Source organism: Diorhabda sublineata, chromosome 4 (genome assembly GCF_026230105.1).
Source record: "Diorhabda sublineata isolate icDioSubl1.1 chromosome 4, icDioSubl1.1, whole genome shotgun sequence".
Lineage (NCBI taxonomy): Eukaryota > Metazoa > Arthropoda > Insecta > Coleoptera > Chrysomelidae > Diorhabda > Diorhabda sublineata.
The window spans coordinates 34135791-34157485 of record NC_079477.1 but is presented as its reverse complement, the minus strand read 5'-3'; the positions used below and the strand labels follow the sequence as shown (position 1 = coordinate 34157485).

At 30.3% G+C, this 21695-nt stretch overlaps 1 protein-coding gene across 1 annotated transcript in view; it reads right to left on the bottom strand.

Annotated features, from left to right (window-relative positions):
• Nucleotides 1-20899, bottom strand: part of LOC130442729 (runt-related transcription factor 3-like) — a 73344-nt gene extending 52445 nt beyond the window's left edge. Inside the window, exons 1-2 of the mRNA XM_056777077.1 lie at nt 20744-20899; nt 5295-6562 (exon numbers count right to left, since the gene is read on the bottom strand). Of these exons, the coding sequence (XP_056633055.1) occupies nt 5295-5661 (367 nt within the window). The 5' untranslated portion in view covers nt 5662-6562; nt 20744-20899. The remainder of the gene's footprint in view (nt 1-5294; nt 6563-20743) is intronic.
• Between the last annotated feature and the right edge of the window lie 796 nt (nt 20900-21695).

Below are 21695 nucleotides of genomic sequence, written 5' to 3'. Positions count from 1 at the left end.
ATTTGTTGATAGAATGGAAGATGGAAGACCAGAGAAAAATCTTAAGGAAGAATATGTCCTGGCTACGGAATCGCAAGCAGTGGACAAAACTACGTAATCTACAATCATTGATTAATACAAGAAATAGAGATACAATCGAAAACGTTATCAAAAACTTCTATTGATGAAGTTGCGGAATAAGAACAAACAAATAACACAAGAATTACAAAATATAATAATACTGTGAAGCAAATTACTATAAGTAGTTTTCACAAATGTTTCAATTTTTTAATATGCTAATTGGAAACGCATATAAAACATGTCCTTATCACGTATAAACTTTATATAGTCCTGTTGAACTTACAGCTCAGTCAGTTCATATTCATAGAAGACACCTCGTGGATATTATTATTGAACATTCCATGCCATTATATAAGAATAAAACGATAGCATACAAATATTAAGAAGAAAAATAATTGAAAAACACAGACTCTATTTAAACTGTGTTGAAATGTGAAAAAAGGAGCGGATATTTTGGTATAATCGGTTGTTGAGGATGATTTGAATTGACGAAGACAAAGTTGAATTGTGAACTGATGGTAAGATTCGACAGAGTTCATGCAGATCTTGTGAAAGAACTTTTAACGTTCAGTTTTGGACTTGGTTCAATGTTCAGTGTTCAGTGTAGCTCAGTAATAGTACTACAATGAATAAAGCTTCTTCCAATGTAAGCTTTATACATGAAGGAATTGCTCAATTATTCGTACGTCTCATTTCGAAGCAACTAAATAATGTGGGATATATAAATACAATTTTTTCAATAATTTTATGCAATTTATTTCAATTTTATGCTTAATTTATATTTGTTATACTCTCGAGAAATTGTTATAATGGTAATTCTATTAATAGATTCAAAAAAGTATTATCTAATTTCATCATCTTAAAGTTAGTTTAATGGACACATGTTTCTAATCTAGAAAATACAGGTGACTACCTTACAAATATACTATAACAATTATAAATATTCATATTTAAATCTCAAATATGATTCTAGTCATACATTTGAACCGAATGTGTCCTAGGTAAATTGAAAAACCACAATCCAAAATACTTAACAAAATAGATATGAACATTTTCTAAATTCTGTAGTTTTTGAGGGTTTCAAAGGTTACTTGAAATTGTGCCTAACTTCAACGAGCATTTGCTCTGTTACTACAAAGAGTCTTGTTGTTTATTACTTGTGAATGTTAGCGATTATTGAGTGAAGACTCGAAACCAACCAATTAAAGGTAAAGTAAACTTTACCTTTCCTACTTTTATGGTCGTAATATTCAATATCAAAAATGTTGGTGTGAATTTTCAATTTTATATTGTTTCTTCATCCTAGACATCAATATAAGATGAGTAATTCCCATAAACAGATTCAAATGAAGAACCAGAAAGATGTCAGTTCTAGACACGATCTGGTAGTGGTGTCTTGTAGTCACTTTAAATTGAATACGAGGAACAATTGATGATGACATGAGGACATTGTCATATACCTACTGATAAGTACAAAAGCAAGAAATGGAAATGAAATTTCAAACCTGGATAGATTTTTCACATATTACGGAAGAATCTCAAGCTACTTTGCTAGGAAAGAATTTGTTTTTAGACGATAGAGTATTTTACTATGGAAATAATATCCTAACCAACAAATCCCTTTTAAAACCTTCACATTATCATCAGTGCACTGATAACTTGTTTCCTAATAGACTATTTTTATCAAGGATATCAATAATTTGATCTATCCATGTGAATAGTATATAAATTTTTTTTCTTTGCACGGAATTTCTTCTTGGATTATTATCAATTCTATCCAATACCTCTCGCATAAAAGTATGGACAGCTTATTGCATATATAACAGCCAAAAGGATATAGAATAATTATATATACTTTAGGTTTAGGAATAACAGTAAACTAGAGGAAGTATGTAGTCAGAATATTCCATGAAAATTGAGAAAAAATCAGAAAACATTTATCCAAATTCTGTGGATGGTGTTCATAATTCTAATACTTACACTATTATTATTCATATAAGTTGATATTACTCAATTTTTATAAATTATTGTTATTTTGACGTTTTTGATGAAATAGAAAATTAAATCTCTTATATTTGTAGTTGAAACTCATTAAATACTGTGTGGTTTTTATAAGTGAATAAGATACACCTTCCATTTGGCATAAGCTAATAATAATACTAACACTAACAATCAAAACATTTTGCTAATTGTTACTAAGGTTACTAACACTAACAGTGTTAAAAACCGTTATTAACAATATAAGGAGGAGTTTTCTGTTAGTCTTGAACTAATGTAGGAAATATCTTAGGTTTGTACCATTACTGGAAATATTGATACGTTTCTTCATTCCTCGATTTTTTTGTCAGCAGCGAGAGACAAGTTATATCTGCTAATTTTTTTAAATCCATTCGACAAATAAGTAATATAAATATTTCTCAGTTTTTATAATAAACTCACGCTTGACGTTGTTGAGAAAATGACACTGCTTATGATGATATAGAAACCGGTGAAAGCTGTCTAAAATTTCAGGCGGAAAACATCATATTTAATCAATAAAAATCGAAGGATAAATTCTGCGGATGAAAAAAATCTTATATACTTCACGAGATGTGAGTATATTTACTAGTTTCGAACTTTATTTCCAGCCCTGTCTCGCTCGTGCTTAAACTAAAAAATAAGTTGATTGAAAAATGCGGTATAAAATAATTCATCAATTCTTTTATTGAATCATATATTTTAGCCAAGAGTGGCTTATTACAATTTGGCGAAAATTCAATCTTAACAAGCCAACAACAGATAAACTCAGAGTAAGTTAAATTAAGTTTGGTGAAGATTGAGTTTTTTTGCTAATAACGATCTTGATCTACCTTCTTCACGTACAAAATAAGTTAAGGGCTCAATACTGTACAATGCAAAAAAATGCACAATCGTTTGCCAATTGCTATGAAATCTATAACATCTTTTCCCGCATTTCGCAAAATGTGAAAGCGTATTTACTGGAAACTACCTTCCATACTATAAACGTTTTATATTCTAATAGTAATATCTATTTCGAAACTAGACACTGCTTTAATGTTGGTTTAATATTTTATAAAATATATTACATATATTAGTGTCGCTGTATAGTAAATAATATTTGTTTAAATTTTGTTATTGTCTACAAGTGATACATGTTACATATAAAAATTCTCACATGTACATTTTAAAAGATAATACCTTTATTCATTAATTGTCTATACTTACTTATTTATATGTTTGTTTCTTAGTTCATCACAAGCTTTTGTCTACAAATTGTAAACAATACTGTCATGACTTGTTATAAAAAACTTATAAGAAAATTAGAGCAATCATGCTCTGCAGAATCCATGCTAACCGTAAGCCGCTAGAATCATTGCCGGTGTAATGCTTCACGACTGCGATTTTGAGATAATTTGACTTGTTTGATATTCCAAATCTGAGTTAAGTGGTAAGTATAAGACTTATAATTATTATCTCCTGGATATTTTTGTCTGATCATCAAGGAAATTTATTTTATATATTTATAGCTTAGAATTCTTCAAGATATGAAAAGTATGTAGGTATGCGAAGGTACAAGAAAAGCTACTAAAATCATTCTTACCTAGTTGATTTTATAGGCTAAATTAAAGCTTAAATTTTGATTATAATGAACGGTGACATTATGCACATTCGACTGATAAGTAAAAGTAATTCAATACCTATAGCAGCTTCTATTTTAAATGAATATTTTCCACATTCGATAGCATGTCGACTATTCAGATAGTGAAAAAGTGTACATCCAACAATCTGAACGTGTTGTTTCTATTTGTACAATTTTCTGGAGGTGATTATTTGGTTGTATTTTTTCCCCAATCCATCGAATTAAACCTAGATTTTCATAACTATTATTATTATCTAATCTCTCCATATAATCTGAAGATGTGATATTTTTGTAACGAAACTAATGTTTTATTTTTTCTTCTCGAGGTGTAGGTGTTAATATTCAGCTTCTGGTACTTTACATCATCAATAACGGGAACACTACTTGATCTCAAGCTTTTTTTCGTTGTTGATGTTATCTTGAACACACGCAACTTGCAACTAATTAGCACGAATGCAATGGAATAAATGTCTCATCACGATGAGCCTACAACTTTATGTATTTAAAGACTTTAAGCACTAAACGTAAACTTCTTAAACCGAATTGTTACTATGGATGAGACTTGGGTACATTTCTACGGTCCAGAAACAAACCAACAATCGATGGAATGGCGACACTCTAGTTCTCCAAGACCTATGAAGTTAAGTGTCCAGAAAACTGCTGGAAAAGTTCTTGATTCAGTTTTTTGGGATTGTCATGGAGTAATCATGTTTGATTTTTTGGATAAGTGTAGAACAATAACTGGAAATTACTATTCGACATTACTGACCACTCTACGGGAAAAAATTGGAAAGAAAAGACTTGGAAAGCTATCCAAAGGTGTTTTGTTTGTGCAGGACAACACCCCTGCATACAAATCTCATGTTGCTATGCAAAAAATTCGTGATTCAGGGTTTCAATTAGTAGAAACCCTCCTTATCACCAGATTTGGCTCCTTCTGACTATCATCTCTTTCTTTAACTGAAAAAAAAATTTAAAAGGTGGGAAAAATTTTATTTAAGAGGTCTAGAGACGTTGCAGGTACGATATAATAAACGTATCCAATTAAGAGGAGAATATGTTGAGTAATAAAATATTTCGACATTGAAATTTTGTTTGGTTCTATAGTAGGCTAAGAATTTTTAAATTTATCCTCGTATGATGTTCGTGAACAAACGAACACGGAAGTAAATATTATCAAAAAAATTTAAAATAGATAAAAATGGTTGAGTAGCCAAACTGTGTAACATCTGATAATATGATTCCAAACATACGGAAGTGGGTAGTTGAGGTTAACATAATGTTATACATTCAAGTGATATTTGTAATATAATGAGAAACTTTGAAGAAAAGTGATCGACTATATTTTTTGTGGTATATTGCGACATTTTGGGCCCAACTACAGTTACTACTTCTAAAGTGCTGCAATAAAATGTTTTTATATTCATAAAACTATTAAAGGATAACAACATTTCTCCAAAAGGTAATCGATTATTTTATTGATGCGTATTTTAATTTAATTGAACGGGAATTCTTATGCGTTAAGTACACAAGCAAATCATTTTTGATTTTCTCAAAGATATATTTTGAATACAATGATAAAAATTCAACTCACCTCTGCCACTTCTTCCAACAAACCGAAGATCGTTAAATTTGGCTACTTGATTTTTCATCACAGCAGTACAGTTCCTTAACTCCGCACAATAGTTTTCATCATTACCAGCCTTCACTGTCACTATTGTCCCATCCCCAACATCCCCTAATGCTACTACTTTGAAAGCAAGAGGTAATGTCTTATTTGACCTCCAGTGTGGAGGCAAAACACTGCACACAACATGCGGGGAACCAGTTCTTACCAATTCACCTGGGTGTTCCGCAAGAAGGCCATCTATTGTCCTTTCGGCCAGCATTTCAGCCGTTAGGTTACCGTAGTTTCGGTCATAATGACCAGTTGTTGATGAAACTTCACTCCCCAAGTGCATTTTTAAGAATCTAGAGCCAGTTCTACATCAACAGACATGTTGCGAAACAAAAACAACGAGTTAGTTCGACGATGAATTATTATTTTCCGATTATTTTCTTTGGGAATCAAATAATGTATGATAGGAACATTTTAAAAAATGGTTAGTATCATTTTGCAACTGCGACTTAAATTTTTTAGATATGTGCGTTACTTGTTATATTTCCTGAATTCCGTCTTTAAATTTAGAAAATCTATTTCTTACCATATTTCTCATAATTTAATAATTGAATGCTATTGAAAATAGCTAAGAAGGATTCATGTTATCACACACTAATGTCACTAAACTCAAAAGTGTTCAATATATCACCGTAAACACAAGCATAATATGTCAACGTCTTCTATAACCATACGTTTCTTTGATTTATTTTCTATTCTGAGATTTTTCGATGATACACAAAATGTAAACTCAGCGTGTGACTTTTTGAGTGCGGTGCTTTTGATAAATTGATACGCGTTGATTTAAAAAAGCATGCAGCTTGGTTTTTCCAAGTTGAATGCGCGTCGAAAGTGCAAAATATGATGAAAAATCACAGTCAGTCGGTCCGGTGGCATGCCGCAGATGTGCGCCTGTGAATACTTTCCACATTTTCCATATTTTCCATCCTGTGCTTTCTTTCTGCAACTTGTTTTTCTAATTACGTGTTGTTCTCTCTCTCTTTCATTAGCGATTCGATTTTAATTGGATGTCCTTTCTCGCTCGCTTCGGGGACGTGTGACAACGTTTATTTTTAGATTAAAACTTTAACGAACGTTTCTTGAAAAAAGTCAGCAATGTCGGTTTTGTTTGATTTGTGAAAATGGGGAACGATTGCGCAGTTGAGAGTTAAAGATATTGTTTTGATGACGGTCGAATGCAGATTCTGAAAAAAAAATTAAAACTATCAGGCGATCGATATTCAATTGTTAAACATCTTAAAATAATACACTGTATTTTTATTATAAGGTTATAGGATGTATCAAACAAATTATGTAAATATCTTCAAGGTACCTGTTTTGAAGTTATTTCTAACTATACAGAGTGTTGCAAAACTCCGTTAAATAATCAAACAAAACTATATTATACCGAATTCGGAATGCTTACTTTTTAAAGCTTTCGATATGAGGTTTGTTACGAATTAAAGAGTCATTCAAGATTCAAAATAAATCAAAGTTATGTAGTTGGAGTGTCTTACATTTTCTATCTTCTTTCAAACAGAACACCCTGTATTTTATAGCAGCAATAGAATCTTAGGTTATATAATTCCAAATTTCCTATATTAAAACAGATTATTATGCTGATATTAAATAAATATTAACCTGTTGGCAGTGAGCGTAGTATATAGTGGGGACAACTGAATCAATCACAGCGCTCGTTTTGGTCAAATTATCGTCAAATCATGTTGTTAATATGAATAAACACGCGAAAATTTAATTAAAAATTATTCATAATAGTTTTTGTTTTGTTGAGTGCACAAAAATGGGAAAATAAAGTACTTGAAAAATGTACATATTTCAAGTAGCTAATATGAAAGTGGTTTAAAGAAATATCATCCATGCAGTGTGTAGAAAAAAGTGAGAATTGTATTATTTTATTCTGTGTGCCAACTCAGAGTAGTGCATGTTTTACTCTAAATTTGATTTATCTTTATTCAGTGAATATACAAATATTTGCTTCTAAATAAAATATAATAAGAATAATCGAATAAGAAAAAATATTTAGCTCTCTTTGAGTTTCTGAAGCAGCATATTAGTATCTGCCGTTAAGATTGTAAACGCAAGAACAGAAAATTTGTTTAACAAACCGTCGCTATAGAGCTGTAATATTAAAAATGACTGTAGACTTATAGATGAAATTGAAATATTAAAAAATATTTTATGTAAAATTGTATCATAAGTTTGAATAGCTACTTAGTTAAGATTAACAATCTAACTATCATTACTTTTTGTATTTTATTTTAGATAATTAACGTTTGCTAACGAATGACTATTTGACCGCAGAGGATTTTTAAGATCTTTTAGCTATTTATGAACATTTTTGATACTTCCTTTCTTCATTGTGATAACTTTTTTTCAAATTTAACACGGCTCTAGTGTTTGTAGAGCATAACAATTGTTTTTCAAGACTATTATTTTTGGAGTTTACTCCTTAAGAATCGATTTGTATATATAAGAGACCCGGTATGAGAAAATGTGGGGAGTAAAATCTATCGATGAATGACCTCGTTACGTTTTTGGTGCGCAACTTTCTAATTTGTCAGTTTCAACATACTTATATTGCTGCCATTGTGAAGTTTTATTATCATTGTGTTCCGCTAAAGTGAACTGAAAGTATTTTCAAATAACTATGGCAGAAAGAGGTGTAGATTATATTGGCGGAACATCTAACAAATACGTGGTTGCAAGGTACGTTATAATTCATGTATTATATGTATGAGCATGTGCAATTTGTATTTATTAAATATTTCAATAATTATCGATGTAGTTCGTATAAATATATATTTGAAAACACTACATAAAATTAGATAATCAACCCAATATGAATTATCGAGCGCATCCACATAAAATAGAAAATTTCTAACCTAACCAAAAATTAATTTTTTAGTCGATGTCTACAAATTCTTCCACGTTATTATGATTTATTTTATAAATAATTTTTAAATATTAACAACTCTAGTCAATAATTCGATAATATTATCAGAAAAATCGACAATATTTTATCATTATAATAATGTTTTTATATAATTTTCTTTCGAAAAGTTATTTTTTTAGCTTATTTAAATAATTTTCATGTACTATTTATTATTGTGAGTAAAAGATTTACTGACATAATTATCTTTTTATAACCATTTTTGTTAATTATTAAGATAATATTATATTTTAAATAAAAAATTAATTATAATAATTTAAAAAAAATGTTTATAAAAACCTTTTTTTATCAATTTTCTTAAATTCGGTTAACATTTTTATAATTATGCATTTATAAATTTTCTAATATTTCTTATATTTTTTGACTAGGAAAAAATCTAAACCTCCAAAAACTCCAGTCGAGCTTACAGATTAAAAAAAAATTAATGAAGGAAGCCCAAAATATTCTGGCAATCAACCAATCTTTTTTAAGTTAAATAAACTCATTTTGCGTCTGGTTAGACTATCGAACTTAAGGAGTAAACTCCAGTCGTGCGTCGAACACACACACAATTTTTTATACGTATCAACAACTTAAGTCGCAAATCACGTAACTCATTTTTTTTCCTATATCAACATCTTGATACCATTAGATAAATAATTTCTAAGCGCATCTAACAGAAAAACACTGCTAACTGGTTTTCTACAAATATTTTTTTTTCAATTTGATATCTGGTCACTATTTCAATCCTCCACTAAAAAAACAGATACTGATCCAATTTTTTCCGCCGTTGAGTTTTTTGTGTCTACTGTAAAATTTGATGCTATGTTTGTATGTTTCATTTCCTAAGAGTAGCAGTAATAATTGACGCCAGTATTTCAGCAGCCTTAACGGAGGAAAATGAGAAGAAATTACTGTTAAGAGAATCCGCGTGTAAGTGTGAGAGATATTTCTCAATTGCAAATCATTTATCATGGCACCGTTTGAAGAATTCTTGGAAAACATTTCTTCCCTATCATATCCAGTTCCTTCAAGGTCTATGTGACCATGATTTTAAAAGAAAAGTGAATAAATCAATCGCCAAAGGAATATTTTTTTGCAAATGAGTGAAATTTTCATAAAAACGGATGTGTAATCTATATAATCTTTCATTGTTATGCAACTTCTAATCTAAATGTGGTATGAACTCGTGGAGGTAGTCATTAAATACTCATGGCCGAATTGTAGATGAACATGGGGAAGGATCATACTTCTTTGATTCGAATTTTTTTCAAAATCGCCAGTCAGTTTCACTCGATATCAGAGATAAATGTGAATTGATTCATAGTGCAGCTTTGGTGACTTTTTTGTTTGTAATAGATAGTTTATTAACTTTTATTCTTATCACCAGGGAAATCGGAGAAATGTGATGGAATATTATCAATTATGTTTATAAACTTACTTATCAAAATCATGTCATGCTTTTCTCAAATAATATTTATAAATTTCTCTCTTTTCAAATGTTTTCTCTAAATTATTCATAAATTATGGAGGATTTGCAGATAAATGTTGCTTTGATGAGTTTTAAATTTTTCTCTTTTTTTGATAAAATACAGTTTGGAAATATTTTTCCGAATCAATTGGGACACTTATTTTTATTTCTCGTTTCGCATTTTTCAGTTATGAATCAGATTAAATAAACGAATGAAAAAACAGCCAAATAATCGTATGGTCCGAATTAAAGAAAAAATGAAGAATCGAAATGTAATACATAATTATTTTTCGTCTTCATCTTAGATTTCGAGTATTGTCCGTACAGATTCGGCATAGCTAACTGAATTGCTAGAACTAGAATCTATTTGTGTGAAGTCAGTTTGCGAGAAAATTTTTTAAAGGTTTTAGAAGTCGAACGTACCCTTTGTAGGTTGGATAAATGGGATTGAAATAATTATAGTCAACTCTCTAGTTATTTTCACCTCAAGCAGAAATTGTTGAGTAGTTGCAAACAAATTGGACGGCTAAATAGTATGAGAACAAATTTTCTAAAAATCATGACGGTGAATCTATGAAAAAATAAGCTGCGATGCAGACTTTTCATTTGGAATAAAGTGATAATGGCAGAAAATGACCAATAATGTCGTATATTGTAATATATGTACCACAATTGGATTATATCCGACTTTACGTCCGATATTTAGTGAGATTAAAAATTTAAAACTCAATGTGCGAAAACTTTTTTTTATTACTCTTATTTCCTGAATTAATTTTCTAATTTTTCTGTGTTTTTATGTTTTATCTGTGTTTATGAACCTCAATTTAGTTGTACTATATAGCTGAATAATTAGCGATATGTTAAACAGCCAAAGACTACGGTCATTATCCTGTCAAAAACGCTCACCGGCGATATACTAGAGCATAAAGGATCCTAACAAATGTTCTGGCCGGATTACTTCGTTCAGTTTCCAAAACGCAGTGGACGAAATCCGGATTACTTTTCGAACATTCAGTGATCGGGTTCGCCCGATTATAATTTCCGGCAAACCCCTAAATAAAATTGTGTTTTCTTATTCTGGAAGATAAACATATTGAACTGAATTGTAAAAAATATAGAACCGAGCATTCATTACCGAGTCTATAAACTGTGTATAAACTCCAAGCTGTAAAACTGAAACAACGATTGTGAAAAATCGACATTGATTCAAGCAGGAATCACCTAAGCGCTCTCAGAGTATTTCTGGCAGAACACTCTCACTTCTGGGAATTAAGGACTGCAGTTTGCATGAAGGAGAGGCTGAAACATCCAAATAAATCTGGCAATCGGTCTTTATGAATGCAGCTGAATATTTAATCAAAATATTTTACGAAGAATTAGCCGGAACGTCAATCTTTGAAAATTATTAAAAAAAAAGATATTGAAATAGAAGCGACCTAAAACAACTCATACATATATATATATATATACATAAATTGTAAAGAAGTCTTTTAATATTGTACCATAATTTCAGTCCTAAAAGTAAGTATTCCACAGGTCGGAAATTTATTAAAGTTAGTACACTTCTGTATATATATTATAACTTTGCCAGCGGTTTTTAATTGGGAACGTGGCAATTGAACACCAAAGTGGACTAACTTTGATATATTTTCCGATCTTTCGAATACTTATGTATTCATCATCTGGGACTGAAATTATGGTCGAATACAATATAAGAAATATGTATAAATGCATAACAATAATAAAATTCTACTTACAATAATCAATTAAGATAGGATTCATTACTCAAATTGACGTTGATAGAAATATTATCAATTGAAATATTCATTCTGGTTACTATAGATATTTTTATTAATTTTTAATTGGTTTATGAATGAAGTTGAATTTTTATAGGTCAGATAAGGATAAGTTGAAGTGAACGATGTTTAATATTGATTGCTTAATCTATGGATAACATTAAATTTCAAAATATTTCTATCAACGTCCATTTAAATATTGAATCGTGAATCCTATGTATTTAAAAATTTTTACAAGAAATTATACAATTCAAAACCATCAAAGTCTTAATTGATTATTGTATGAAAATTTCATTATTGTTATACATTCATACATATTTCTTATATTGTATTCGACCATAATTTCAGTCCTAGACGATTAATACATAAGTATTCGAAAGCTCGGAAAATATATCATTTAGTCCACTTTGGTGTTTAATTGCCACGTTCCCAATAAGAAAATGCTCATATCAATTTCTCATTTCGTGGACCTTTTGATATATTAATGTATCTAAATGTTCTCCATTTTCTGCAATTTAGGTATAATAAACTGCCATCGTTGCAAAATCAATGGAATATCAAGCTTTACCATAAGGGTATATTGAAGAATTTTATTAAAAACCCCTTCAACGGAAAACTATCTGAGCATTATCATTAATCAGTCTACACGTGCTAACGTCTGAGACAAGTGTTACATAATACTCCTCTATCACATAATTAGTTTTTTTATGACACTGCCATGTCTCCCCAACTTGCAGAAGCCCTTTTCCCTCAACTTGTAAACTAGGGTTGCCTTAAAAACAGAGAAGGATTAGGGAGAATCTATAGTTGTATATTTAATGAACGTTCATAGCAAGAAGACAAAACTTATTTTGATATTTCATAACGTTTACTTTGTATAGGGTAATTAATGATTTGATATTCGAAGCCGAATATTATGTTAACCTGGGATTGGGGAAATACACAACAATTTTTGTCTTATTCACTATACTTAATAGCTTCTGACCAGACCATCACATTTTTGTTTGGAACAGAAAATAATCTCCTGGAACTAATCTGGTGGAAAAGGCAATAAATCGTTAACCATTTTACCTAATGTGTCTACAACTACTACAGCTGTGATTCAATATCAAAACGTGTCAGAAAAATAGCATAATATTGATCAGATATGATGTAATCATTGGCCGAAAAGTTTGTTTTCGCTTGCTCGGGACCACTTATTCTTTACATTGATATGCAACCTATTTTTGTTTGTTTTTTCTAGGGCAAAATCATTTTCAAAACTATTTTTATTATTATTTTATATTTTCACCGTCCCCTTAAAAATATTATCATGGAAATAATGGAACATTTCCGAAAATAATTCCTAATACAATCAATTTAAAATCTCCATAATATTTATCACATAGAATAAATAATCTTTCATATACTGGTTATTCAAAACCGATTTTTATTATTTTGTTTCCTTTCCTTTTCGTCCCCGCCCAAACAATTTTGAAATCACTTAATTTCTTTATTTTCATCTTAGTTTTTCGCGGCCATTTTCCGTAGTTGTTTCATCTCTGCTGCTATGATTCCACACTGTGTATTTTGTTTCATTACCCAGGTTTCACTTTCTCTTCATCTTCTGTGAAAATGACTTCCAGGTATTCAAATATGGTCATTTTTTTTGTCTTCACTCTTCTGAAATAATTGATAACAACCATTATAATATCGTTAAATAATTATTTTGATTTTATTGGGAAAACTTTATTATATATCTTATTCATATCGTCCGAGAACTTTCCCAAGTTCATCAAAGTGAAGGAACTAATAAACGAAAAATGATTTCTGGAGTTTCCCCCCTTAAGACCCAATTACATCTAACATGTAATGTGTCACATTTGTTGTATGTTGTAGTAATGGCTTAATTACCAATGGCCCATTTTTTCTACCGAGTGGCATCACACAATTCACTCGCTAGTAGCAACTGTCTCCAACTAGGTTGCTGTAATCATGTACCCAAATTGTTGGCATGCCTTTTTTGTTGTTACCAGATTGTTATCTGGAATTCAGTTTTATTTCTTCTTATAAAACTAATTCAGTTTGTTCTATTAAAATAATTGATATGATAGCCGTTGCAGAAATGTAATCACCCACTTGTCCATTGTGTAGCTGATCCGATCTACTCGGTAAGTGTGATTGGACATTGGACATTGAGAAATAACAAGATTCTTTGATTTCAGATTCAAATCAGAATGGGTTATTGTTATCTTCATTTCACACACTGTATATCACATATTATTTCATTTTAATAATGTTGTTTTCTCTTAACTTGAGGATAGTATTACTGCAATTATAGACCGTAGAAAAAATACAAAAGTCTCGTTTGAAAAATATAAATATCTATTTCAGGGATGAAACACTTTCATTTTTATGAACGTGTTAATGCGCCACCCCTGTTTTACGCCAAGCTGTAAACGGGGGTGCAAAAGAGAAACGTTTGACAGTCGACGCACGTTTTGGTCCAGTTAACTGTGGAAGTTGGAATGGGGAAGCAAATCAGCTGATTTGTGATTCATCTTTTACAACCCTTGTGTTCTTTTGATATCCGATATGCCTTCCTACGGCTCTTGTCGAACTGATTTAATTGTAAAAAGTTGTTTTTTGAATGGGGCTTAAATCGAAAAGTATTCAAAAAAAATCGAATGAAAACCGTTGAAAATATGAAATTACGAAATATTGATTGTTTTGGAACGTGAGATTCGATCTATATGGGAAAAAATGATGAAATTGAAATATAAAAATTGAAAATGTCTATCTAGTAATATAATTCAATTCATATATTGAATTGGAAATAATTGAATCAATTCGAACTTCCCGTTATCATTATATAATAGATTGCGCCTGTTGATTATTCTCGACTTTTAGAAGGCATATGATAAAGTGATTGATTCTGTCTAATTTCGAATAGACTACAGATACAAAATGCTAATTGAATATATTTAAAACAATACATTAACAACTGCTGGTGAGCTGCTTCCTTACTGGGAATTGCTGCCTTGGAAAACTCGATATTATAAGTAGTCTTCAAAGAATTAATCTTCTATCCCATTTCTAAAATCAATTAACAAATTTGCAATTACGTTTACGTCAGTTGTCCATTCTATATAAAGAATGTCAATCTGCCTCGTCTTTGACGGCTACCGAAGCATTTAACAAAAGTACCTTGGATGGATCAGTACCTCTAATGGTTTCATACTTTTTTTACTTAAAACTGGATTCAAAATCAATAACGACCCGAGAATATTTGAGTTGACAGTAAAAACTAACAAAATTTTAGACAGTCTTACATCAGAAAGCTTCATTATATGCGAATATTGTTTATTTTGAAAAATATTTCTTTTGTTGTAAAGTCTGGTGAATGAGAAGTTGCAATCAATTTTAATAAAATTTGAAAATAAGTGCAATTTTGTGAAAGATGACTTAATGTTTTCACTGCTTCTCCAATTTTGAAAAGTATTTTCTGTCAAAACTTGTTCTTAACTAGAGAAGATAATCTCTGAAAAGATTTTTACCGACTCAGCTTCATTTGCCCTCAGCCCTAACCAAAATTATAAAAATTTTACTAAATATCTCGGAAATTTGATGGTAATTATACACTTTCACGGTCACCTGGTTTTTTGGCACTAAAAAATGGAAAAATGGATGGATTTTAATGATCTTGGTCTCAAAATGTTCCATTTTACGGCGGATTTATAAAAAAAATACGAAAATTAAAAAAAATAAATATTTTTTACAGTTTCATGACTTTAAATGCAAAAAAAATGACTTTCTACATATAATCCTTCGTAACTGTTTCTGACGTCGTGGAATCAATTTACAATTTACATAAAAAAATGAATATTTTGAAAAAAAAATTCCAAAAAAGTTAATTTTTTTGAATAATTATGAGTTGTGGGATTTTGTTAATAATAAATTGAAATATATTGACAATGAGTTGCAACAATTGTGAATTGAATACATTTGAAGCACTTACAATTTTCAGTAATACAAAACAACCTAACCTAACCAAAATTATAAAATTTATATATTTTTTGATTTTTAATGGTCCAAAAACTATTAACATCGAAGAATATAGTACGAAACTATTCACGAAAATTGATTGTTTTTCATCGCTATAAAAACTGAAAAACCCATTCTTTTTGGATTTTTTTTAAATTGTTTATTAATCTATGTAGAATACAAAAAAAATATAAGAACTTTATCTGATAATGAGATAATTTTTTGTAAAGGATTATTTTGCTAAACCGTTTTTTTTACCCATTTAAAACAGTAAAACTACGAGAAATTTTTAATCCAGCTATTTCTACTAATTTTTTTTATAAATCCGCCGTAAAATGGAACATTTTGAGACCAAGATCATTAAAATCCATCCATTTTTCGATTTTCTAGAGCCAAAAAACCAGGTGACCGTGAAAGTGTATAATTACCAATTTGATTTTAGAGAAAAACGTTTGCTTGAAAAAAAAACTCTATAAAAATTTTATTTACATTTTCTACGTAGATTTTTTTGGCTCCTGTGACCCTAAATATTTCGGCAGGACTCGACTATTTCTTTTGGGTGCTGTGGCCAACGCAATTGCAGGAGATACGGTTAACTCAAGTTAGGCTAGTCCAAATATAGAAGATGATGATTAAAACAACTATGTCTATGAACACAAAAAAATTTATAAATTAACTATCTAAAGGAATAAAAGTAAAAGGTAAATTGGTTTTTAAATTTGAAATGTGTTTAGAAGAAATCAGCTGATAGGTGATCTACAGTATCCCGGATAAAAGTTTCCAAAAAGCTCTTATAAGCCATCAACAGCAAAAAGTTTCAACATACATGAGGATAATAATCAACTGAAACCGAATAACAAGAGTACAATATAATGATGAACATAGTAAAATTACAATTGTTCTGTAATAAAAATATACAAGAATGTTAATATAATTGTGCTATACTCGTAAAATAAACACCAAATTTATTACAGTTGTTGAAAATATTTGTGAGCAGAAAAAATATATCCTTATGAACCTAATCGATACTGTTTGTTCCAATTTCAACATTATCTTTTGATAATAAGGCATCCGAAAGAATGTATATCGTTGCTTGAAAAATATAAACGTAAATATTTTGTATGTGTTTCCAATGTTATTAAATTATAGATTCTGAGTAGCGATGAGGTGTCATATTTCGATACGTTGAAAACTTTTATACATTATTTAGTTATGAAAAAACAGCAATGTAGATATCAATTCAAATTGAGAATTCTTGCGATGGAAATAAGTGCAGGAAAATGCTAATTTGTTCACTGAACCTGTGCATGTTAATGTCCTGAATAAAAATATCTGGTCTTAACAATATGGTAACTATCTTGATTGTGTATTTTTAGGTAGATAGCTGATGAGAAGTAGTCACATTCAAAGAAAAACGGTTTGAGAACAAACCAGTAAATGTTTAGCATTGATTTCTTAAAATGGTAAAATTCAGTAAAATTGTAGCTAATTTTTCCATAATTGCTTTGCTCTCCAGTATCTAATTCGTGAGGAACTTAGACTATATAGTTACACAGACTGCTGTTCTCCCCAATATCAATTAAGATTAACGGCAACAAGTGGGGATTTTTCATTCGCTTCTTCAAAAACTAGAATTGGACTTGACAAAAGTCTATCTATTATTTTCAATAAGAAAAATCGGATAGAGTAGAAACATTATATTCTCATGTGGTAATGGAAATCGATAGTAAATAATGATTTATTTCCCTCACAGAAAGTTTCTGATTCTTCTACAACAATTAGAACTTTACATGAATTGGAAAAAAAGCTTTCAAAAAGGCTATTAGATTCATTGAAAGTAGCCAAGGGAATCGGGCATAGCAGTCCAAGAGATATTTTGTAACGTTTAGTCCTTACAGATGTTTTGCCACTTTCTTGGCCAAATTAGCAGTCGCTGTAATTCTATGATCTGTTTGATAGTGCCACTTTACACGCCCTAATCAAATCCTCATCAATATGACATTATTGCCGTTTAACAATATCATCGATGATATAATATTTCTAAATTGATACAGTTTGTACACATCATTTTTGTAAAAAAAATTTGGAATAATAATAACTAGTATTTGGGTGATCTATAGAAAATATTTTTTCCACTTCTTTACCACTATAAATCAAAGCAAAACAAATACAATCTTGAATACATTTTAATATGAAAGAATGAGGAAAAACTTTTCCGGGGTTGGGTGACTGTAGTGTCAATCAGTTTTATGAAAATTCACTTATTTATCTTTTTGGTGTGGTTCGTATAAGTTTTTGAAATTGAAGGTTCATACCTAGATTCATTTATATTATCATGTCCTCCACGCTCACTAAACGTGAAGTGGTTCAGAGTTAGATAGAGGCATATCAAGTGTTGCAATAAGCTTATCAATCGAAATTGATTCATGCTCAATCATATTATAAACTAATATACCACATCTTTGAAATAAAGGCTCAATTAGAATATTAAGGATCCCGTATTTGACTGAGAACCCATGAATGTCTTACAATATTTAAAATTTTGGAAAACGGAGCCCAAACTTAATTATTGCATCCATTCTATAACTGTCCAATCTCTTCTAAACTTAGCTGGCTATAAGACAATATGAATTACAAAATAAATGGATGGATAAATGATACTTTCATTCAATATTACATAATCAACAACGTCCTTCCACTATAATCAGTAGAGTTTACTAAATTTTTGGTATTACTATTGCCTTAAAAAATGTTTTACCTTCAATTTCAGTTTACCTTCAATCTGAGAAATAACTTGATTATCAAAACGCGCCTCGAACAGTGTACTTGTGAGTGTTGGTCTAGTGGTAGTATTGTAAACAGTGTGTTCAGTATTAAAAAACGTGAATGTGAAGTGTTATATGTAAACGTATTTTCGATTAACTGATTTAGATTCGATATTAGTAGAATAGAGAATTGAACCCTTGAGAGAAAATAAAGCAGGAAAATCTGGGGGAGGATAAAGAAGAATGATAAACAAAGCAATAAAAGAGAAAAAGAACAGTTCAATTACTATGAAGATTAGGATATGTAAATCTAATTAATATAAGAGAGGTGCAAAATAATCTTGACAAAGAGTTTGAAATGAAAGAAATGGATGATCACAATACAGGAAAATTGGAGAAGAAAAAGCAAAAGGTAGTAAAAGAAATTGGAGATCGACACGCAATATTTGAAAAGAAAATAAGAAGAAATTGAAGGATATTTGTCCAATTTCTTTGTTTTTGGAGATATATCAGTATTGAAATATAATACTATAATAAACTAAATAATGAGAAACTACTACATAAAATGAGACTCATAGAAGTACATGTTTGTACTTATAGACATCTCAAACTTTCATCATTTGTTGAACGAGTTAAAGATGAGAATTTATAATCAATTTTATCCATATTTCATATAATTATATACCAAATTTGATTATTTCATGTGCTAATGTAAAAAAACAAATATCTGAATAGTTTTTTTTCAATTTAGTTCTGTCACTCGAAAATCTTAACTGCAGGGAGTCAGTTTTGAAATATACTTATACATGAGTTTAATAAAATATGGAAAATACGAGTATGTAAAGCTACAGCACACATATTCTCAAGATGAACATTTTGTAGGTTGTTTTCTAACTCAATTAACTTTAGACGGGGCAGACACAAGTCCTAAAATCTCAAATGGTCTTATGGGTTAAGTCATTTCTTATTCCAAAGATCTAAAAATACTTCTGGTGCTTTTGCAGCGATCAAGTAAAACCGTCAGGTGTTCTACAGCGAAAAATACATAAATAATGTGAATAAAGTTTTCTATCCAAATCTCTCAATTTCTTCGCGAAGTTCAATTTCTAATATTTAGAAGAACTTTTTCCTGAAGTACTTAACCATCAACTGATAAACTGCTACCCACATTTTGGAAATGTCGAGGCCACTTAATGAACAATCGATTCTGGATGCCCTCATAGAGGAAAATCTAGAAATTCCACTCACTCGCTAGAAAATCCTTAACCTAATGTCTTAAAGCTACAAGTTGTTGGAAATGAGTAACATCTTTTTGCAATATTATTTTCACAGCAGCTATTCCTTTTTTTGAACACCAAATCGATTTTCTGAAAATTATTGGAATAAAAGTGACTATTAGATTTTTCTGGATAAATGAAACACGCAAAATGTTTTTGTTCTTCATTAGAAATATCGTCGTTGTTTCATAAAAAGTACCAAATGCTCCTGGCAAAATTTCCGTCAAAAAGTTGTAAATTATACGAGTGAAACCCATTTAACTCTACTGATTTTTTTACTGTTTCATAAGACCTTCCTACTTGACATGACAAACTTCCCTTTGTGCTAATTTATCAGAAATTTAGTGATGTAAGTATTGAAATTTCTCTTACTAAACTCAATTCCGGGAGTTAAATTCATGCGCATCCTTCATTTAGTTAAGTTAAGTTAAGTTAAGACAATATTCAGAAATATGAATAAACGAACAAACTTCAATCGGTGATATAAATTTTATAATAGAATAATTTGAGAGATAATGATAAAAATTTAGGTTCTCAAGAATGATATAAGTAGACTCTTTTGTCATTTTATGTTCTGTACGGCTTAACTCAAGTACATTCTTAACTCTAATATCAATTTGGAATTGAATATCACTTTTATTATCATTTGTTTTGATTATAAGAAGAAATACTATTAAAAATTCACCATCATGGAATGCTTCTTCAATTTCATTCATGATGATTCATATTAATAATACTACAATGTTTTGGAGACCTAAAACTTGTTTACAATCTTCACCAGAATTCTGGCGATCTGCTCAAAATTTTGGACAACAAGGGGTTTCAACAAAGGTGATTGAACTGTGTGCCTTAAAAAAGTAATTTATGCAATGAATTGGTACAGAAATATAAATTGTGGTACATTTTCAAATTGAGACCCTGTAATTATTAGGATAAAAACCTGAGAACAGGTTGATGAAGGTACAATTAAATGGGAAGCAATAACTTTCTAAAAAACTTTCATTGACAGTATCAACGCTATATATATATATATATATATATATATATATATATATATATATATATATATATATATATATATATGTAATGTCCATCACATTATACCTTGAAGAATTCCGTAGTTAGAAACGAGAGTCACCTTCAGTTATCACCACCCCCGCGTAATTAGCTACTTCGAAAATAGCGCACTCGGTATCCGCGAAAATGACAGCGAGTGACCTTATCGACGGTTCTTTTCGCGACGGAAGTTATTCTGACATTAAGAAAGTATAAAAGTAGTGAGGGGGCCGTTGTGGGGCGGTGGGTGAGAAGGCGGAGCATGTTGAGGTGAACCGCCACCGCTGCTCTTGCCGCCAACCAGGAAAGACGCCGGATTTTTACCCTCAAACCAGAGTCGTTTCTTAGAGGTTTACCAGGGTGGGACGCAAGCGCGCAACCCTTATGAAGGTCTTTTCGTCTTTTTTACGGTCTTTCGTCTTTGTTGTATTCAAGGCGTCGAACATATTTCGCTCTTTCTCATTTTCTTGGAAGAAGTTTCTAACGGCGTCTTTTTATGTCCATCTTTCTTGGCCTCGCTGCGTCGTCAGGTGTTTTTTTGGTATGGGGGTAATTGGAATTGTACCGATAGCCTCATTATGGATGGAGACATAATTGGAATGAATTGGATTGAATGAATTAATATTAGAGAAGAGATTATGATTGTATATATACAGTGTGATTAGTACTACAATATTGCCACTGGCAATATTTAAAATTATATTCTCTTCTGATATTACATGTAAGATATAGATTAATCTGCTCTGAGTATAGAGACTTTCACATATTCCAAAGTGTTAACATTTTCAAAGCTAAATCTAAATATCGAGGCCCCAAAAATAGTTGTCCAATATCACATTGACTCAAATAACAAAGAACGGATAACTTACACCAAATAAATAAATTGTAGATACATTCCGAGAAGAAATATTATCCTGTCCAATATTTTTCATACAAAATCCTAAGTAAGAGTGTGTTAGATAAATGTAATTCTTCTAATAATTTTGTTTTAAAAACTTAA